Below are 20,741 nucleotides of genomic sequence, written 5' to 3' on the forward strand. Positions count from 1 at the left end.
TTGATCAATGCTTACACAAAATTATTAAATAAACCTTTTGATTTTCAGGTGGAATAGGGATCATGTTATGTCCTGCACCAGTTCATTATCCCCAGAATCTAAGAGGCCTGATTTTAAAGTTGGAACTCTGATGATTAAATAAATAAATAAATAAATAAAGGCTCATGGAGGTACTATACTTGTACTCGCATCAAAGACAAAGACGCCAGATGAAGATCAGTGGAAAATTGACAATCTATGATGGGAGACAATTCAAATCTGAAATTAATCCTTAGACTTTCCCACGATTTTTGAGTTGGTGACAAATCTTCAAAGAATTATGCAATCTGTAAATTACAACAGAAATAACGCACACTCTTTTTGACATCATAAACCCTAAATTTCAGATCGCTTGATTTGGATTACATTGGACCCACATTATTTTGATTACTTGTTTCACACGATTCTCGCTCCATGCAACTTTCATAACCAATAAATAATCGCACCAATTGTAAGTAAATCACTGTTTCTTCCAAATCCTGTTTTCTAAGGGTATTTCACATTCCAAGAGTATGGAAAAAGAGTATACATTCCAAGAGTATGGAAATAAATCACTGTTTTCCAAGAGTATTTCACCTGCTTCTAGATTTTGAGTGTTCCTCAGGGCTTTTTCACTTTGTTTTTCTCGGTGTTTCAGTGTTTTAGTCTTTTAAACGAAGATCACGGGGTTTATTGTAGGCCATTATTTCATCGTGATTTCCCAACCTGATTCCTTGACTCCCCTAATGCCACGTCTAAATTTGCTTGCGCGATAGACATTTTGGAGACTGAGAGCCGTACGTTTTCATTTAAGACTGACATCGGTAATGACACGAGGTCGTAAGACCCTGATTACTGCCTCGGCGATTCGGTGCCACAATCGACCAGTTTCGCTTTGGTACTCCGTGGGTGTAATTTTCCTACTGAATGATGCCTTACCAGATTAATGCAGTGTACAGAAATGTGTAGATAGTAATTTGTCAGGGCTGTGTTTTGAACGCTCACCATTCTACGATGACTAATGCATGGTATTGCAGTTTGGTTTAGTGTATAAAACTCTCCTTCCATGTCTCTCCCACTCAATGGGCCGTTTAATGTATCGTTGACTATGTTCTTCATTTGTAAATGTACACATATTAATTATGCTTTCAAGGACTTTGCTACACTTTGATAAATGATGTTGAAGAAGTTATAGATTAGGATGGGCAGAAAGAAGGACCCCTCCAAGCCAAAACCTCTGTGGTCCTGGTAACACGTTCAATATCCTCAACATCTGTAACAGAGGGCTCTCAGGCCGATGATATTGCGGGCAATTTGAAATGAAAAGTGTTCATTGTATTGAAGAAAAGGACTGATGGATGAATATAAATATGGTGTAGGCATCTTGCCCCACCTTTCCTCACAGGGCATCTTGCCCCCATTTTATGTGACCCACATTCTATTTGCATTTACTTCCAACATTGCTCATTGTGATATGTTGTCTCCTTCCTCTACCCCCTAACCACTGTCCCCCTCCTCTTTATGTGATCAGCAGAGCTGCTGTTGGTATAACGTTGAAAACCAAGAAGCCGCAAAGAGACAGGCATATGTTTGAAGGATTAGATGCGTTTTGAAGCAAATCCCTTTCACAGCAAATTAAGGGTTAAATGTTGGGCCTTCAAACACCGCTTAATGTGGTTTAGAGATCCCACAAACGCGCGCCAGCAGGAGCTGACGACCTTTCTCTGAAACCGTGAGCTTAGCCTGAATAACAGGAGAGATGATCATTCTTTTACCAGCTGTTAGGTCAGATTAATAGATGCTAGTCAACTGTCTAACCTACACGCCTTGTACATTTAGCCAAATTAGGGCCCTTTTGCCAGTAATAACTCCTGGCCATTGCTCCCAAGAAATCTTTATCATCTTTTCATTCCTTGAATTGAACACATCCTGAGTCTTCGGTGTTGAGTTTATGGGGACAGGCTTGATAGGGCGTGTATGTCTTGTCCTTTCGGAGTGTGCACTGCAGGGCTGCATGCTTTTGGATTAATTACAGGCAGCGACAGCGGGTGTGCGTGGGTCACTTGCTCCTAGAGCAGATGTCCGTTCGACTCTCCAAACCTCCCACCCCCGTCCCTCTGTCCTTTCCACCTCCCTCTACTGCCCCTACCTCTTGTATCTACTGAAGTGCCCAAAACGCACTCTTTATGTACTCCACAATCCTGCCCTTCAGCCATTTGTCTAAAATTTATAAGGTGACAATCTCCAGTGAAACTCACAACTGATCATCGGTGATGATACATGAATTATGACATGTTCAGCCAGAACACCTTTAAAAGATATGCACCTTAAAATGCTGGGCAATTCGGGAGGTGTATTTAGATTATTTCCAGTTTTGAAATGAAAAACCAGATCTTTGGAGTCTGATTCACCAACAAAAGGGCAAACTATTGTGAAACATCAAGTTGTTAACCATTTTGAATGCTATGAACCGAACAATTTGCCCACTAATGTGCATATGTTCCATTCGGGTAATTGTGCCCATGTGGAAGATCCTGTAATCTGGTTTATAGTACGAGATGCCCGCTTTGCGATGATAAACAAACCGACCAAACATCCACCCTTCCTCCCATCCTCACCTCTCTCTCTCCCTCTCTCTCTCTCTCTCTCTCTCTCTCTCTCTCTCTCTCTCTCTCTCTCTCTCTCTCTCTCTCTCTCTCTCTCTCTCTCTCTCTCTCTCTCTCTCTCTCCCCCTCTCTCTCTCTCTCTCTCTCTCTCTCTCTCTCTCTCTCTCTCTCTCTCTCTCGTCCCTCCACTATCAATTCCTGCTGGGATCCTATGTGGACCAAATCTGTCCACACGCACCAAAAATTATTACAGAATGTAAAGCTTCTGCATCCTTTCATAAACGTTTTGGAAGAAAGAAAGGATATCTGCGGCTTTTGCCGATGAAAGCGTTGCTGTAAGTACAACATCTGGTGCAGCCTATGTCGCTTTCCAGTGGCCGCGTTCGCTCCACGCACAGCCATTGTGGAAGGCGCTGCTTGAAAGGCTCTCCAAGCCACTTTTGAGCGTCCCCTTCCCCCAATGGCAGCCGCTAAACAGCTGACAGCCATGGTACTCGAGTTTTCTTTTTTTTTTCCTCCTCCTGTGGGCCCTTTTCACCCCCTTTGAGTGGCATAGCGCGATCACACCACTCTACTCACCACTGCCTGGAGTACAAAGTCAGTACCTGAATAATCAAGTGGCTACCCTTCGTGCATGGCCTTCTCCTTTCCGAGCATTTATTCATCTTTCATCCAACTCTGTTGCTTGGCTAGTTTTGTTTGTCAGTTGATGTTGAGGTTGTGGAGAACTTTGCCACCATCAAGTCACAATAAATCCCTCCTAATGGATTCTGAGCTTTCGTTATTTTAGCTCAAATCGACCTGCGTCTTTTGTCTCTGTGATACCATCTTCCTGTCCGTCTGTCTCTTACAACCCATCACCTTTTTCACATCATTTCAACTCCCTGTTGAGGGACCTGCAAGCATGACTTTGAGTGAGGGCATAGCCCTCAAAACATGGCACATTCAAAACGCAGAATAGTTTTCCGTCCCTTTGGACAAATCTAAAAGCGCTCAAACAAGAAGGCCCGACATGCTCCCTAACCGATTGCCTCTCCATGCCTTTCTTAACAACACAAGTTGCCTACTACGGCGGCGCTCACTCCGCTTCCTTTTGGTGAGAAAGTCCCATGCTGGGCGTAATCAGACTGCAACGGAGCGAAGGCAAAAGGGGGGGTGTAAAAACCAACAAGGGCTGTCTTGGTGTTTGTGTTTCGCTTACACGCTGGGAAGTGTATGCTATGCCCAAAGGGCAACCGCGCCAAAACACACAGCCGCCTGTGCCATTGTTCGACGCGCGCGCGTTATCGTTGCAGTCGCGCGAAGCATTCGGCCTTTACTCTATCTGCTTCTTGCTTTCCGGAATGAGCACTCCAAAAGTTCTAAGTGATTCTTGTGTGGATGGAGCATTTTTTTTTGCAAGAAGTCTAATTTTATCTGTCTGCTTTGTAATGTATTGATTGGATATACACTTGTTAATAAATCAAGTTGCATCTCGTTTTTTTTCAAAAAAATTCATGTAGTCTTCACACTGGCATTATAATCACTTTGGAGTGACCACTTCAACAAAGTGTGACCAAGGGAATCTTTATTATCATCATCCATTACCATTATCGGTGAACAAGTTGCAACTCTGTAATATACGTCATATGGAGTTTTTAAAGTTTTTTTTTTTTATTTCTTGCTAATTATATATACTTGTGGCTTTATAAATAAATAAACCCTGCATTTCATGGACTACTGTGACAGCATTGGCCTGGTGTTAAATTTCATTGTTGTGCTTGGCCTGGCACAGCCATCATTAGGAATGATGCAATATTGCATTTCATTCAAATTTTCTTCAAAAATACAATTCAATCTTTAATTTTGATCTGTAATATATAGAAATGATCACGATTAAATATATGGGTACATGGAAGTATACCTCTTGCCTTAAATTAGCTCTGGCCTAACATGTTGGCTAGGGTGTTCACTGATTAATGGGAAGGAACCTTTCAAAAGGTGAACACAGGTGTAACAGCCACGTGAACACAGGTGTAAAAGCCACTTTGACCTCCTTCCTCAAAATGACAGTTTTCTTTGGGACGTTGCCTTCACTAGTTTTAGCTGGACATGCACAAAGTAACCTCAAAGGGAGAAAACAAGGAAACGGAGAAGCACGATGGAATAGGGATGAAAAGGGGTTATAACCTAGTTCCTTGGGTCATTGACGAGGGCCTAAAGCAGTGTGTCATCCTTGCATGCCTGCTGCGAATCAAGGTAGGTGCGTGTGTCATGGCTGAGTAGCAGCAGAGTGGGCCTGGCCTCTACACAAAGAGTTTCCAGATGCTAACAGCAGGTAAAGGGAGAAGGTCATGCCAAAAACATGTATGTAGTTGCTCCTGATGTTTCAAATCTCTTGCAAGCAGCAATCGCCGACGACTGGAATGAGTGGGATTTGCTACGAACATGGAAAAGGTCACTGTGAAACCGCACCTGGCTCTCTGTACCAGGCCGATGCTTTGCTGCCGCATCTCAGTCTCATTTTGAAACGGATCAGCCCAGAGGGGACGCTAACTGGCTTATGTGGCAGGAAATACAAGTGCAATGTCTCATTTCCTTCCGCGAATGCATGACACTTGGGGAGAAAGTAAAATTCTGTAAAAAGGCTCGTCGTTAATTTTCTTCGGTATTAATGCGCCTCGGGTGTCTGGGATATAGCATGCTTCAAGGAGCGTTCTGGGATTCCGAGCTTTCTGATTTGAATCCAGTATGGTCTGTCGAAGGAAGGCCTTGCCGTCTTTTGTGGCACGACTGGCCACCTGTCTGGTTCATCTGGACTCGTCTAGACATCGGAGTTAATATAAAGCAATTGTATTCCTCAGGTACTAGAAGTCTTTCCTCATGCGTAGCGACTGAAGAAGAATCTCCCATTTAAGGTTTGTAACAATCCTTTCACCTGGAAGACAAAAACTCACGGAACAGACCATTACACATTTATTGTCTTGTTGCACACGTGACTAATGCATTTGAATAGTCTCTTTAGTTTGTCCTTCAACCGTCCAGAGATGTTCCACATCCACGTGAAGGGTTAAATATGTGTTCTGTGGACCTCTGCGGACTGTTTCTCTTCTTCTTGTGTTGTTGTTTTTTTTTTTTTCACTGCAATGCTCTTTACATCTCCACCGCGGTTTGTGTGGTTTTCATGACTGAATAGAATGGGGTGGCAACCAGACCGGCGCTGTATCAGTTACTGCATCAGTGTTTATTCTGCTAATCTTGCTGAGTAAGAAGTAAAATCATTATTGGAGCCAGTTTTCAGTCTGGCGGGGAAAAGCTTTCTATATAGTCTCAGAAAGGACGTCCATAAGTGAAGCTTTGTGAATTAAATATTAAAAGAAAAACAGCAAGGGATAGAAGCAATGGTTGTTTGCTTTACTTTGAAATTTCGCACCACAACGGTTAGTTGATAAGGGTGTATTAGGTATGAAAATATTGAGACATGGCCATATTTATTTGCTCCATTACACCTGATTGGGATGAGTTGAGTACTTCTTCCCACTTGAAGATCATGACTATGGGTCAAATAACCATGATAATGTCGGTACAATTGGGCATTCCATTTGTGTAAACATGACCTGTTTAAGACGGGTACCATGCTCTGTACCCAGTGGTGTTTGTGGATCATGATGTCATCCTTGGCGAAGATTGAAAATAGGGGTAAAAGGTACGTTGTGACCACAAGAGCGTTTTACGCCTCGTATTTCAAACCTCGGAGGATTGATCAGTTCTCAGCCTGAAATGCACTTTCCTTTCTCCTATTGTTAACAATGGAGCAAGTATCATCATAGGGAAACAATGACGTTTATATGGCTGAATATGCACAAATTGCCACGCGGATGTTATTATAAAGTTTCTCATGGATGAAGCAAGACAGAACCTTTAATATGTTGGCAATCATGAATTCCTATTTTTATCTTTCCTTTCCTCCCACATCCTTCACATGCATCTAATGATGCAGGAAGATGATAATATTCATTACAAATAATAATAATATTGTCGCTGTACTCCCCCCTTTTCCTTCCACAACAGAACCCCATATCCTGGTCCCGAGAACATGAAGATGCAGCCACGACGCATTCCGCAGGCGGCACCCCGGGGCCTTCGAGCGGGGGTCACACGTCTCAAAGTGGTGATAACTGCAGTGAGCAGGGTAAGGCCTTCATCTTCCTCCCACAATGCACTGCAATATTCCTGGTGATTGATTGTTCTTCTTCTTATTGGTCTTCTTTCTGCAATTGACCATTCATTATGAAGGGTGATCTTGCAAAGCAATTTTTGGTAAGAATAATTGTTTGATCTTTAGTCGCACCCATGAAAAGTGAAATTGAATGTCGTATCCGTCGCAGCACTTTCTCATCCCGAGCATGAAAACCAATGGAGATTGGTGAATTATTTTATGACCAATCCCTATCATGGGTGCAGCGTCCCAACAGATGTGCACGGTTAGTTTCCCAAGTCACCTTACCAGGATGTTATTTACCTCTGTGCGATGTCTAGTTCATTATGATCCACTGCAATGGCATACCCATATGTGATTGTTTTGATGGTTTGCATTATTGATCACTTGATCAATCCCAAAAAGAGTGAATGATTAAAAAACCCAAGAGAAAAACTTCAGGACGCATTGTATTGCGTGTTCTTTGGATACTGAACAATATGAGTATTTCCCGACATGAACCCAACAGTATTTTTGCATCATCTTACTTAACTGGAGTCTCAGTTCTGGTCAGAGTGAGAAACCATTCGGATTTGACGAAGTTATTGGTTTAATTTTATTCCAAAGCACTTTATTTCATTTTTCTGCTGTAATTCCCAATGCTTATCACTGCCATGAAACTAATTTATTCGTTCACTTTTCATTCGAAGCATTGAGGCCGCATGCGGTATCGGGCGCTCTGATGTCGATGAGCTGTGATCAAGTACAGCCCTTACCTTGGGTTTTAATTGCCTTCTAATTGCCTTCTGTACTCACCAAGGGCAACTTTGCCAGCCGACTAAATGAGCGCGCAGTTTGGTGTGTCCCAGCGCCCGACGGGAAGCTCGCAGCTTTGCTCATAATATTCCGAACTGAACCCGAATGGGCTGTTTTATAACGTAACTGCCAGGGCAAGCCTCGCTCATAAATAAACCTGAAGGGCCAGGGGTGGACTTTTAACCTGCGGCAGCCCCTCTTCAGAGCGAGAAGTACCACTCGGCTTCAAACACCCTTGCCCCCAAGCTACGGGGAACCTTTGCAATGTACGCAAGTACTCGAATCCTGAACCCATGGGATGGATGTGCTATTTGCTGAAGCTTAAGATTTCTATGTTTTGTTGGTTTGTTTCGCTGATTCCCCTCGATGAGATTTTCACATTATGGACGGCACTGTCACATCTTATAAGGAAGGCCATTTGTTGCTGATTGGAACGAAATGCAGAAGGCTGTCTTGTAACCCAAACTTGGCTGATATTTATACCCACGTTATGGATTATTATGTTTAGCAAATGGATACAAAACACCACAGCAACAGTACTTAAGTAAAAACATTGGAACTTTTTGTGATACTAGGTGCCACTGTCTTTAGTAGAAAATGATTACGGTACATGTTGATACCGGCAGTACATCAAATTGCATGTTCACATCAACTGAGCTGGAGGAATACATGTGGATTTTGGTAATTTAACATGTTGATCACTCTCCCCTCATTCACCAAACACTGGGCATTGCAGACGTCATCTCATCTAAAAACCCGATTTGGCTTCTCAAAAGTGTTGATGGGAACGCGAACCCATTGAGAATCTCGATCTAAGAGGCTCTCTCTTCGGCCACAGTTTTGGTAGGCAGAACCATTTATACATTTTGGTAGTTTGGTTTGCTGTCAGCGTTCATGTACTGTTGAACTGGTATTACCAGACAAGAGATGTACCTCCTGTAACATCCACGATACACCTTAGGAAGACGTTGTTTTGTTGCCATTGTTTTGTGGATCCGTTTGAAAAAAAGACATGAGTAGCAGAAATGCCACTTTGTATAACCATATCTTTAGAATTACGCAGCAAGCATCTTATTTCCATATGCCCGACAGGGACAGAGACTGAGAGGAATAGAGCATGAAACTCAAACTAGATCAGGCCCTGCTTAGGAGGAGAGCAGTGTGAGTAAAAGTGTTTATTTGTGCACAAGCAAGAATGGATCTCATATTTGCATGAAATAGAAGTGGAACTTGGTTTAAATCACTTGCACAATAATTCTCCCTCCTTGTTATCTGTACAGCTTGGCTTCAGACTGCAAAAGCAGCAAAATTCATATTTAATTGACTCGTGAAGTGTGACCAATGCTATGAATAATGATTTAGAAAAGAGGGCTTTACGTGTGCTGCCCTGCAGGTTTTCAATCAACAGCATGCATGCACAGAGCATGGTAAAGCTGATAATGAATCAGAAAAGTATGATTTTTGTGCTGTAAGCAAGTTCGTGATGGTAAATGCAGCTTTCGGTGTGACAGCACAGAGGAAATAACGATGTTTTTGAACAAAATACAGTCGGGCACTCTTTAACGTTGTTTTATATGTCAATACATGTTCGCTTCACCATCACTTGATACCTTCCAAAAATATCTGGTTGAGTAGCAGTAGTAGTAGTAGTAGTAGTAGTAGTAGTAGTAGTAGTAGTAGTAGTAGTAGTAGTAGTAGTAGTAGTAGTAGTAGTAGTAGTAGTCAGAATGTAATCGCTAATTTCAGCATAAAATCAGCGATCTGCGTGAGCAGTAAGAGAAGTCGAAACAAATAGGAAGTAAAATACTTTAAATGGTCATTGATTCCACATGAATGAAAGAGAAGCTGACGTTTCGGGCCTTACCCTTCGATGGAGAAAAAGAGAAAAAAAACAAACCTTTTTCTCTCCCTTTTGCTCTGATGAAGTGTTAAGCCTAAAATGTCAGCTTCTCTTTCATTTACGGTGGACGAATTACCATTTATGATATTTTACTTCCTATTTGTAGTCGTCTTAGTATTATTATTATTATTATTATTATTATTATTATTATTACTACTACTACTACTACTACTACTACTACTACTACTACTACTACTACTACTACCACCACTACTACGACTACTACTACTGCAACAAATAATTTCGTGGCCGAAGTTAATCCCACTTTCTTGGCCACATGGGTTATTCCTCTCCACGCCCCTCTGTCCCGATCATCCTCTCTGTGCACCACCACTTCTCTAATGTACCTCTCCACCACTTATTTCTGCCTTCTCCTCCTGCTAACTGCATCCTAACCAAAGACCTACCTAATGACGTCTCCCGCCTCCCTCCTGAGTACATGCCCCAACCAACTCAGACATAGCTCTCGTACCTGACGCCACTGATATACTCTTTCCTCTTCCTTTCTGTAAAAAGATTGTTTCCTGTTAAGAAGAGTCTGTGCTATCTATCACATAATGATTATGATTTATCACAATGAGTCAGAAACAAATTTTTGCTCATGATGGGTATTCTCCATATCATGTACTCAAACTGATGGAATATTTATCCCCCTCACCCACCTTACCTCTCCTTACCACTATCTCATTTTGACCTCCTTTTCCCTTTCTCACTCCTTATCAACTTACATATTTTGCTTGCTTTTTTCCTTTTAATGCTTTCATCTCAATTTCACCTCCCACAGGTGTGTGTGTGTGTGTGTGTGTGTGTGTGTGTGTGTGTGTGTGTGTGTGTGTGTGTGTGTGTGTGTGTGTGTGTGTGTGTGTGTGTGTGTGTGTGTGTGTGTGTGTGTGTGTGTGTGTGTGTGTGTGTGTAAGAGATGGGGGCTTTTTGAAAATATGTCATAGTTCATACAGGAACAAGTTTGAGGTCCTTATTACATGTTTTAAAGGCGAGAATTGGGTACAATATTTTTTGTCGATGAGTTCAAGGCTCATGGAAGAAAGAGAATACTGAACTGATCAGGATGCAACAGAGCAAAAGGAACAGTAGAGAGATAGAGGGAAACATCAATGGCAACGCTGAAGTTCAAAATCGAGGGAGACTTGTTAGAGAAGTAATGTGTGGGGAGGGATGAGCGGTAGGGGAGGTTGACACTATGCATGAGGTGGATACGATGGATACAGAAACATTCTCTCAGGAAAGAAAACTGGACATGTGGAAGGAGGGCTTGGTGGTAGGGTGGGTAACAGGAGTGAAAAAAGAGCATGATTTTGGATGGGGGATGATCCAAGAAGGTGGTGAACAGCTGTCTTGAAGACTTGGGGAGGAGGGAGGAGGTGGGTGGGGGAAGAATTTGATTGAATAGAATATGGAAGTTGGTTCCACAAGCAGGACAAAAGAGCACTGTTTCTGGATTTTGAGAGTCACCAGAAGGAGGTTTGTGGTGGACCGGGTGCACCTGCAGAAACCTGGAAGAGGAGGGGTAGACAAAGCACAGAAAGAGCAGAGTGTGAAAGGCCAGAAAGGAGGTGGTAGAAGATAGAGAGACCACTAATCTGTCTGTGAAGGGAAAGTGATGGGCCCATAGACTCATCTTCATCACAGGAGATTCCAATAATCTTGAAGGCCTTGGTTTCCTTGGAGTCAAGCTGAGCAAGGTGTGAGGCAAGCAAGCCAACCCAGATGGGAGAGCAGAACTCCATCAAGTTGTGGATGAAGGTCTTGAAGGTGGATATGAATTCAGATGTGCTGAGGAAGGACTTTGGGATTCTCATGTATGCACTATTGTGAATGTGTGCAGCTATGGCGGCGCACAGGTAGGGTTTGAAACAGCAAAGAGCTTACTTTGTGTACCTTTTATTGGTTTGCTTTATGCAGTTTTCTTTGGCTGGATGACCATTGGAGTTAATTTATTGAGATCCTAGCCATCTGGGGAATTGATTAGGGGAGTGCTAATTGGTTATTCCCACCAATTATGGGTGAGAGATATGATTGGGTCCTGTGATATATATATATATATATATATATATATATATATATATATATATATATATATATATATATATATATATATATATATATATATATATGTATGTATATGGTCCGTCTAAAAAGTAACGGGACTGACTTCACAGAAATTTTATTCCAAAAAATATATTCAAATCACAGCTTGTCCCCTTCAGAATAGTTTCCCTCCAGTCTCACACAATTGTCCATCTTTTTCTTCCACGCATTGATGCACCCCCGGAAGGTTTCTTCTGGAATCCTCCAGAGCTTCGTCGTCACGGCCCTTTTGATGGCCTCCACCTCAGGAAATCGGGTCCCCTTGATCACCCCCTTGAGCTTGGGGAATAGAAAAAAAATCACAATTGGCCAAGTCTGGCGAATACGGGGGTTGCTCCAGAGTTGGCACGTTCCTCTCCGCCAGAATCTGTCGGATGCTCAGGGCACTGTGAGCAGGAGCGTTGTCATGGTGGAGCACCCAGGCGTTGTTCTCCCACAGATCCATCCTCTTGTCCCGGACTGATCTCATGAGGCGCCGGAGGATCGATCTCCTTGAACACGTATTGATTCACTGTTTGACCCTGTGGTAGAAACTTGAAGTGGACGATGCCCTTGATGTCAAAAAACGCGATGAGCATCAACTTGACCTTCTACTTCGACATCCTTGCTTTCTTTGGTCTTGGTGATGCCGGACTTTTACACTGATGACTCTGCCGTTTGGTCTCGGGATCGTATTCGAATATCCACGATTCATCGCCAGTAATGACTCCCCTGAGCAGGTCTGGATCGTCCTCGAGGCGCTCGATAATATCTTGACAGACAGTGACTCTGCTGTTTCTGGTCCTTGAACAACAGCTTGGGGACCATCTTTGCGCACACCTTGTACATTTCGAGATTTTCAGTGATGATGCTCCAGACAGTGTCCTTGTTGATGGAAAGTTCCTCAGCAATCATCCGCACCGAGAGTCCACGATCTGCACGCACCATCTGCTTCACATGCTCGATGTTGTCCGCAGTTCTGCTCGTTGAAGGTCTTCCAGACCATGTATCATCTTCAACCTCCTCCCGTCCCTCTTTGAACCTCTTGTGCCATTCAAATGCACGTGTATGTGACATCATTTCTTCCCCGTAGACTTGCTGCAGCATTGCGAAGGACTTGGAAGGTGTTTTGCCAAGCTTGGCAAGAAACTTCAGATTGGCTCTCTGCTCACGACTCATAGCGTGACGACTCAGACTAAACAACGTGTAAAGCACGACCTGTAAAAAATCACACAATGAGCGCAGTCAACCATCACCAATCATATATATTGCTGGAATATTGTAAAAGACTGTGGCACAACCCGTTCATTCAAGTTGTGTCAGTGGAGCACACAACAGGTTCAATCCCATTACTTTTTAGATGGACCTCGTATGTATCAGCACACCATTTTAAAGCCTTTTTCCCTGAGCAGGGGTCAGCTTTTTGCAGGCTTCAATCATGGTACCCTTTCTTGTGGCAATGTTTTTTTTACAGCTGGATGCCCTTCCTGGCGCCAACCCTTTAGTCGCCTTCGACACGCAGGGATAATTACCAGTTTTCTGGTACTCATTTCACCGACCTCGGAAGGGTGACAGGCTGAGTCAACCCCCCCCTGATGTTAATTCGGTGGAAAGTGGGGCTCGAACTCAGGACCCCGAGGATCCCAAGCCACCACCCTAACCACTCAGCCAACACCAGGATATATATATATATATATATATATATATATATATATATATATATATATATATATATATATATATATATATATATATATATATATATACATATACATATACATATACATACATATATATATATATATATATATATATATATATATATATATATTTGTATGCATATACACATATCCGGGGATGTACAGCGGCATTACGCTCCGAAGTCATGTTATGAAGGTGCTGGAGAGGATTCTGAACAGGAGTATAAGGAAGAGGGTGGAGATGGAGATTGACTAAGCGCACCAAGGGTTTAGAAAGTGTAGGGGGATGATGGGTGGGATGTTCATGCTGAGACAGCTGGTGGAGAAGAGATTGGAGGTGCAAGGTGAGATGGCATCGGGATTTGTGGATCTGGAGAAGGCCTCCATCACTGTCCCAAGATAGAGGATGATGGTGACATTGCAATGGATGGGAGTGCCAGAAGCAGAAGTTAGGTTGGTGGAAGGGATGTACAAGGGAACAAAGTGAAGAGTCTTGGTTGGTCCTGGGATGTCTGAGGAGTTCAGCATGAACATTGGTTTGAGGCAGGGAAGCACTCCCAGCCCACTCATGTTTATCATAGTGATGGAGCTTGTAAGCAGGAAGGTGAGCTTGAGGGGTAGTATTGGGAGGATGCTGTGTGTGGATGATCTGGCTGTCGTGGTGGAGAGTGGGCGGGAGATGCAGAAAGTACTTGTGGAGTGGAAGGAGGCATTTGGGAAAGATGGGCTGAAGATGAGTATGGAGAAGACTGTGGTGATGTAGGCCAGGCAGCAGAGAAAATAAATAAATATCAGGTTTGAGGGGGAATGTGATCAGGCAGTGAAATAGGTTTGAGTATCTGGGGTGGGGGAGGGGACAGTGACTGGGGATGGTAAGTCTGAGGCAGATGTGCGGAGGAGGACAGATGGTGGGTGTGAATGTGTGGAGGAGGGTGGAGGGAGTAATGGCACACAGAAAAATATCAAGAAAAGTGAAAGGGAAGGTTCTGATATTGTGTGTTACGCTGGCCTACCTTTACGGTCTGGAGATGCTGGCTCTGAGAGAGACACAACAACAGAGGCTGCAGGTTTCCAAGAAAAACTGGGTCAGGCTGATTATGGTAGTGAAGAAGATGGATAGAAGCAGGATGGATGAACTGGGGGAGGAGATTGGTGGGCATATGAGTTTGGCAGGGAGATTGGTGAAATGCCCGGCTGAGATTGGCTGGACACTCGGTGTGGATGGGGGAAGAGAGTATGGCAAGAGAGTGGATAGGTTGAGGGAGCAAGGTAGAAAGAAAAGAGGTAGACTGCAGTTGACGTGGGAGAATTGTGTGAGGAGAGATATCCATAAGGTCTGGGTGGTTGGAGTTTGCAGAAAGTTGGCTGAGGACAGAGGGTGTGAAGCAGTTTCATCGTCAAGGCAAGGCAGAAGTGTGGTGCCATCAGACCACCTCCCTTTTAAAGGGAAGAGGAGGAGAAGAAGGAAGTTAGAAGTGTGCAGTATAGGTAGATAATAATTCAAATTTATGTGAAAATCAATTTACTATCACAGGTACCTTTACATATAGAGTATAAAATATATTATGAAATTTAAAAAGATTAATTTTTGCTGCACATATTATGTTATCATGTGCTAGTAAAATCCACAACCCAAAGAAAGTATGTAGGAAACAATTTGTGGATTTTTGTGCAATAAATAATGATAAATTGTTGAAACAATCAACACCAGTTACATTCATGCGAATTACCAGAAACCACAATAAAAGTTACAAATGAGTGAAGTTGTGAAATAAGGTTTCATCAGCTTGTTCTCTTGCTTGAAAATCGATGAGTGGGTTCAGAATGGTGCCAAGGAAACAACTTTCAATAGAACATTGTGTGAAGATACAAACTCTGTGAGAACGAGAGGGGGGGGGGGCACTCGGTGGAGTGCAAAACCTCCGCCGCCAATACTGCTGGGTCACTTAAGTGAACCTGATATCCTATTCATTTTAGGTCAAAACAGATCAGACTCTACTGAACCACGATTTAATAAACTAAACGAGATCGACGCGCATGTAGAAATGCCAAAATAAAAAATCGAAATTTTTTTGAAAAAATAGGTGCAAAATTTCTGGGTTTTTTTCTCTAACAAATTTTTTTTGGGGGGGGGGTTGGAAATCACTTAAAACATGTAGAAATGCAAAAAAAAAAAAAAAATTAAAATATTTTTCAAATATCGAATTTTTTTGAAAAAGTTGCAAAATTTGGTTGTTTTTTTTTTGGGGGGGGGGGTTGGAAATCACTTAAAACATGTAGAAATGCAAAAACAAAAATTCAAATATTTTTTCAAAATGGCCACCATAGCGGCCATATTGGACTTTGGACCAAGTGCAAAATCTAATGGCATGATCCTTGGACCATACCTTATCCCCCCACCAAGTTTCGTCGAAATCCGTCCAGAAGCTTTTCCGTAATACTGTTCACAAACAAACAAACAAACAAACAGACGGGTGAAAACAGTAACCTCCATCCATCTTCGATGGCGGAGGTTAAAAAGGGCACACTGAAGAAAATAGCAGAAATGCTGAAGATCTCCGACATCTATCTATAATTCCAGCAGTGTGTGTGTGTGTGTGTGTGTGTGTGTGTGTGTGTGTGTGTGTGTGTGTGTGTGTGTGTGTGTGTGTGTGTGTGTGTGTGTGTGTGTGACCGCTGTTTCTCGACAACCGCCGGTCCGAACTAATTGAAACTTACCAGGTATATTGCTGGGGCCCAGAGGATGTGCCTTTTCAAGGTTTGATATTAATCGGACAAGTGCTTCCTAAGTTATGGCCATTTATTTACCAAACCAATGACAAGACACGTTGTTGCGTGGGTGTGGCCGATGGGGAAGGGAAGCTCAGCGGCGTTCGCCATGACGGGTTACAACGTACGGGCTTCCGGAGAGTGATGACTTCGTGTATTCTAATAATTTCTCGATTTCTTATGCGCATTTATAGATAAACACAATGCCGCAAGTTATGATCGTTTTCATATGAGACGGTACATAAATTTCGGTAACATCCGAGTGCTGGTGTGCTCCGAACCAGAAAGTAATTTTTTTCTCTCTCTTCTCTTCTCTTTTTGTTTTTCCTTGTGAGGACATTGCTAAAAGGCAAAATACGTTGGTGCTAATTGAATAAATCTAAATTGCGAATCATCGTAACTGTGATATGCGAACTTCCGCACCACCCACGTATGGGCACGCGAGAGCGAAGAAACGCCTGTGTGGTTGTTGTTTGTTGCTCGCGGTTGAAATATTTATTTATAATTTTTTTTTTTTATGGGCACGTACTCGTCACTACAATGGTGTGAGGAACACTGAAGATCTTCATTGATACAAAACAACAAAATAGCAGGAAGACCCACAAGAACCTCCCTTAGGCAAGACAAGCATTTGAAGTTGCTCAGCTTACGTGACAGAAGAAAATCAAGTCAGCAGCTGACAAATGAAATGAGAGGAGGCCTGAACATTAACATCTCATGCAGCACTGTGAGGAGAAGGCTGATTTCAGCAAGTCTCCTTGGCAGCAAAGTTGCAGCAAATAAACCACTGCTGAGACCACAGAGTAAGGTGAAAAGACTGAGATTTGGAGTGTGTGTGTGTGTGTGTGTGTGTGTGTGTTTGTGTGTGTGTGTGTGTGTGTGTGTGTACATATATATATATATATATATATATATATATATATATATATATATATATATATATATATATATATTGGTCACGAGACTACCGTTTTTCTCAGGTGTTCCGCCTGTCTGTATGTCTGTCTGTTTGTTTGTACGTAATGGACAGCTCTGGAGGCCAGAGGAGTCAACCGATTTTGATGAAACTTGACTGGTAGGTTCATACTGGAGTCCCTTTATAGAGAGAGTAGCGACAACTAACGATTTGACGCCATTTTGAGTCCATTCAGTGCGGTGCACGTGCGGAGCCGCCGTATGGCCCGAGTTCATTGAACCGTGTATTCCATTATGTTCTCCATGTATGAGAGATGGGAATGGTCTTTTCCATGTTGATAATGAACAAATTATGTGAAGATGAAAAATAGAAGATTTATGACAACTCAGAGCCAGATGATAAAGAACAAATTCACAGAGCTGTTTGTGATTTAACAGTCACAGACATTTAGAACCATGACAAAGAAGGAATGAACTAGACAAGTCCACGTGCTGCTTATTTCAGCCTCATTTTAATTTCAGGGAGGCGAGAGCGAGACTCGAACTCTCACCTCCCTGTTTATACATGTACATGTACAATACAATGTTAAGAGTTATCTTTGTATTTCTGCAGTTGTTTGACCTTGTTTATCGTGTGTGGGTATATATTTGTGTTTGTTTAATTTTCATATTGAAATTATTAATCTAAACTTTGCTGCATGTTGCCGATCATATATTAATCCCACCAGAAATAGATGAGCCCACCCCACCCGGCCCCCTCATTCTCTCTCTCTTTCTCTCTCTCTCTCTCTCTCTCTCTCTCTCTCTCTCTCTCTCTCTCTCTCTCTCTCTCTCTCTCTCTCTCTCTCTCTCTCTCTCTCTCTCTCTCTCTCTCTCTCTCTCTCTCTCTCTCTCTCTCTCTCTCTCTCTCTCTCTCTCTCTCTCTCTCTCTCTCACACACACACACACGTTAATGTCCTCACCCATTCAAATCAAGAGACAAATACATACATTCAATGCATCCCCCCCCTCTTTCTCAGTTGTGGCATACAACTGTATAACTGGCATGAATTGGTTTCTAGCAAATTCTTTCCGAAGCATCACTGAAAATTTGAATGACAATAATCATATCTTCCATGTGAAAGTACAAAAAAAAACTTATTTTATTATTTGTTTTACGAAGGTCTCAGAGACCATTGTGAAAGGCCGAGTTGGGCCGTGTTAGCCCGTGGGCCGTGTTAGCCTGGATCCGTTCTCCGTTCATTCGTCTTTGTTTTGACTTTGAGTCTGAGTCTGACTTTGTAGACATGATCTCGACCCTATATTAATTGATCAAGCTCGAAGACTCAAACTCAAACTTAATTTTAAATAAAGATGCCTTCCCCTTCAAGTGTTAATTAATCCACGAGCAATGGATAACAAGCCTGGAAAGCCAAAGCAAAGGCCAGTCTCACTCACAGCACACAAATATACGCATATCAACCATTACCACCATCACACTGACCTGGCAGAGAACTGACGAAGAAGTTGCTTTCCATCCAACACGACTGACTCTGTTCTCCCAGATTTTCCGTCTTTTAGCATCTGATGGAAATCTATACATCTTGAATCCCTTCTCCATTCTATTTGTGCACCCAAAGGCGCAACAACCTGTCATTTTGTCATAAAATCGATGTAAAACACGAATGAGAACGCTGCGTACAGTGGGAACGTTAAAACGCTGACCGATATGCGTCCGATCCTGTCCGCGATGGACTCAAAATGGCTCCACGCAATCACGTGACTAGATTTTTCCAGACCCTCTATGTCGCTACTCTCTCAATAAAGGGACTCCAGTTCATACCAGGATCTAGTTGTATTTATATGCTTTTGAACACCGTTGCTATGGACTCCACCGTTGCCTAGCAATGGGACTTTGACATTTTTGAAAAAATCCGAAAAAATTTTTTTTTTTCGAAAATCAAAAATCGGCTTCTGCACTTTTATGCGCACTATAATAAACCTCTTTGTCAAAAAAATTCAGCCCAATCCGTCAAAAACTGTATGACTAGTCTGCAATTATATAGCGACCACCCATGTCGCCAACCAGCTTGTATACATATGTATATGTATATATGTATATGTATATATATATATATATATATATATATATATATATATATATATATATATACATATGTATGTATATATGTAAATGTCTACATATATATATATATATATATATATATATATATATATATATATATATATATATATATATATATATATATATATAGCCTGGTGTTGGCGCAGTGGTTAGAGCAGCGGCTTGGGATCCAAAAGGTCCTGAGTTCAAGCCCCGTTGAGCCACTGAATTAATACACCAGGGGGTTGACTCAGCCTGTCATCCTTCCGAGGTCGGCGAAATGAGTACCAGTATACTGGGCCAGTGTATACCCTGGTTAAAATAGGTGTACCATATCCCTGTGTTGTAAGAGGTGACCAGGGTTGCGTCAGGAAGGGCATCCGGCGTAAAACATGTGCCAGATCACTATGCGGATCATACGGATGATCCGCTGTGGCAACCCTGAACTGGAGCAGCCGAAAATAGAAGAAGAAGATATATATATATATATATATATATATATATATATATATATATATATATATATATATATATATATATATATATATATATATATATATATATATATATAAATATGTAATAATATTCAGGGTGTTTCAAAAAGAGTGATGCAACTTTAAATGTTCATTTACAAGAAACAGAAACCTCAGGAACATGAACCAAACATTTCTTGAAAGCTTATGACATGGTATTTTCTATCACTGATTGCAATGGCAGTTCGTCACTGCTGGGGTTAGTGAGAGCCCAAGATCTAAAAATGGCATTTACGCAAGATCCTTGTCATTGACATTCTCAATGTGTGCCCCTCCTCGGTTCAGACAGGCATTGATCCTGACTTCAAAGTTCTGTCCATCTTTCCTGTAGGTCTCATGTGGCACTGCCTGGAGGTAGTCTGACACCTCCTGCTTCAGATCATCCAATGTGGCAGGGCAGTTGGCATAGACAGAGCCCTTGGCACCCCCCAGAACCAGTAGTCCAGAGCGATAAAGTCAGGGCAATGGGGTGCCCAGTCATGAGCTGTACTCAGGGCAACGAGGCGGTTTCTGAAGAGCTGCTGCAGAAAAGTGATGGTGTCACCAGCTGTATGTGGTGGTGCACCATCCTGCATAAACCAGGTCATGCTGAGCTGGTTTGGGGTGACCTTTTGGGCGAGATCATTGTTGAACTTCTGGAGCACAGCACAGTAGCGCTCACCTTTGATCGTCACCATCCTGCTGTTGTCATTCTCAAACCAGTAAGGCCCGAGCATTCCCCATCTGGCATTGTAGGCGCAGAAGCATGTGACCTTAGGCCTTTTCCATTACCTCTCAGTGATCCCCTCAGGTGGTTCTGCCCACCAGAAAATGTTGTTGTGGTTGTTGATGGCACCGTTCAAGTGGAAATGGGCTTCATCACTGAACCATATCAGGATGATCCAGTTTGGGTACTGCTCCATCCTGTCGCTGAGCCAATTGCACATAGGAAGTCTCCTTCTCATGTCATCTTGACTCAGTTTATGCTAATAGAGATGATGTATGGGAAAAGCTTCAGATCCTTAGTGAGGATACGCCAGACTGAAGTTGGTTTGATGTCTAGATTCCGGGAGCGCCAGTAGTGGGACTTCTTAGGACTGTTGAGCTGCCTATCTGGATTTTGGACTTATTTGGCTCTT

At 42.5% G+C, this 20,741-nt stretch overlaps 1 protein-coding gene across 4 annotated transcripts in view; it reads left to right on the top strand.

Annotated features, from left to right (window-relative positions):
• The window catches only part of LOC147014707 (homeobox protein Meis2-like), a 268,684-nt gene that overhangs the window by 22,714 nt on the left and 225,229 nt on the right, over positions 1-20,741 (top strand). For all 4 annotated transcript variants that reach the window (XM_085852856.1, XM_085852857.1, XM_085852855.1 and 1 more), the window contains exon 7: positions 6,675-6,795. In XM_085852856.1, the coding sequence (XP_085708982.1) occupies positions 6,675-6,795 (121 nt within the window). The remainder of the gene's footprint in view (positions 1-6,674; positions 6,796-20,741) is intronic.

The sequence above is a fragment of the Eptatretus burgeri genome, chromosome 13 (genome assembly GCF_056783735.1).
Source record: "Eptatretus burgeri isolate ZD-2024b chromosome 13, Ebu_testis_v1, whole genome shotgun sequence".
NCBI lineage: Eukaryota > Metazoa > Chordata > Myxini > Myxiniformes > Myxinidae > Eptatretus > Eptatretus burgeri.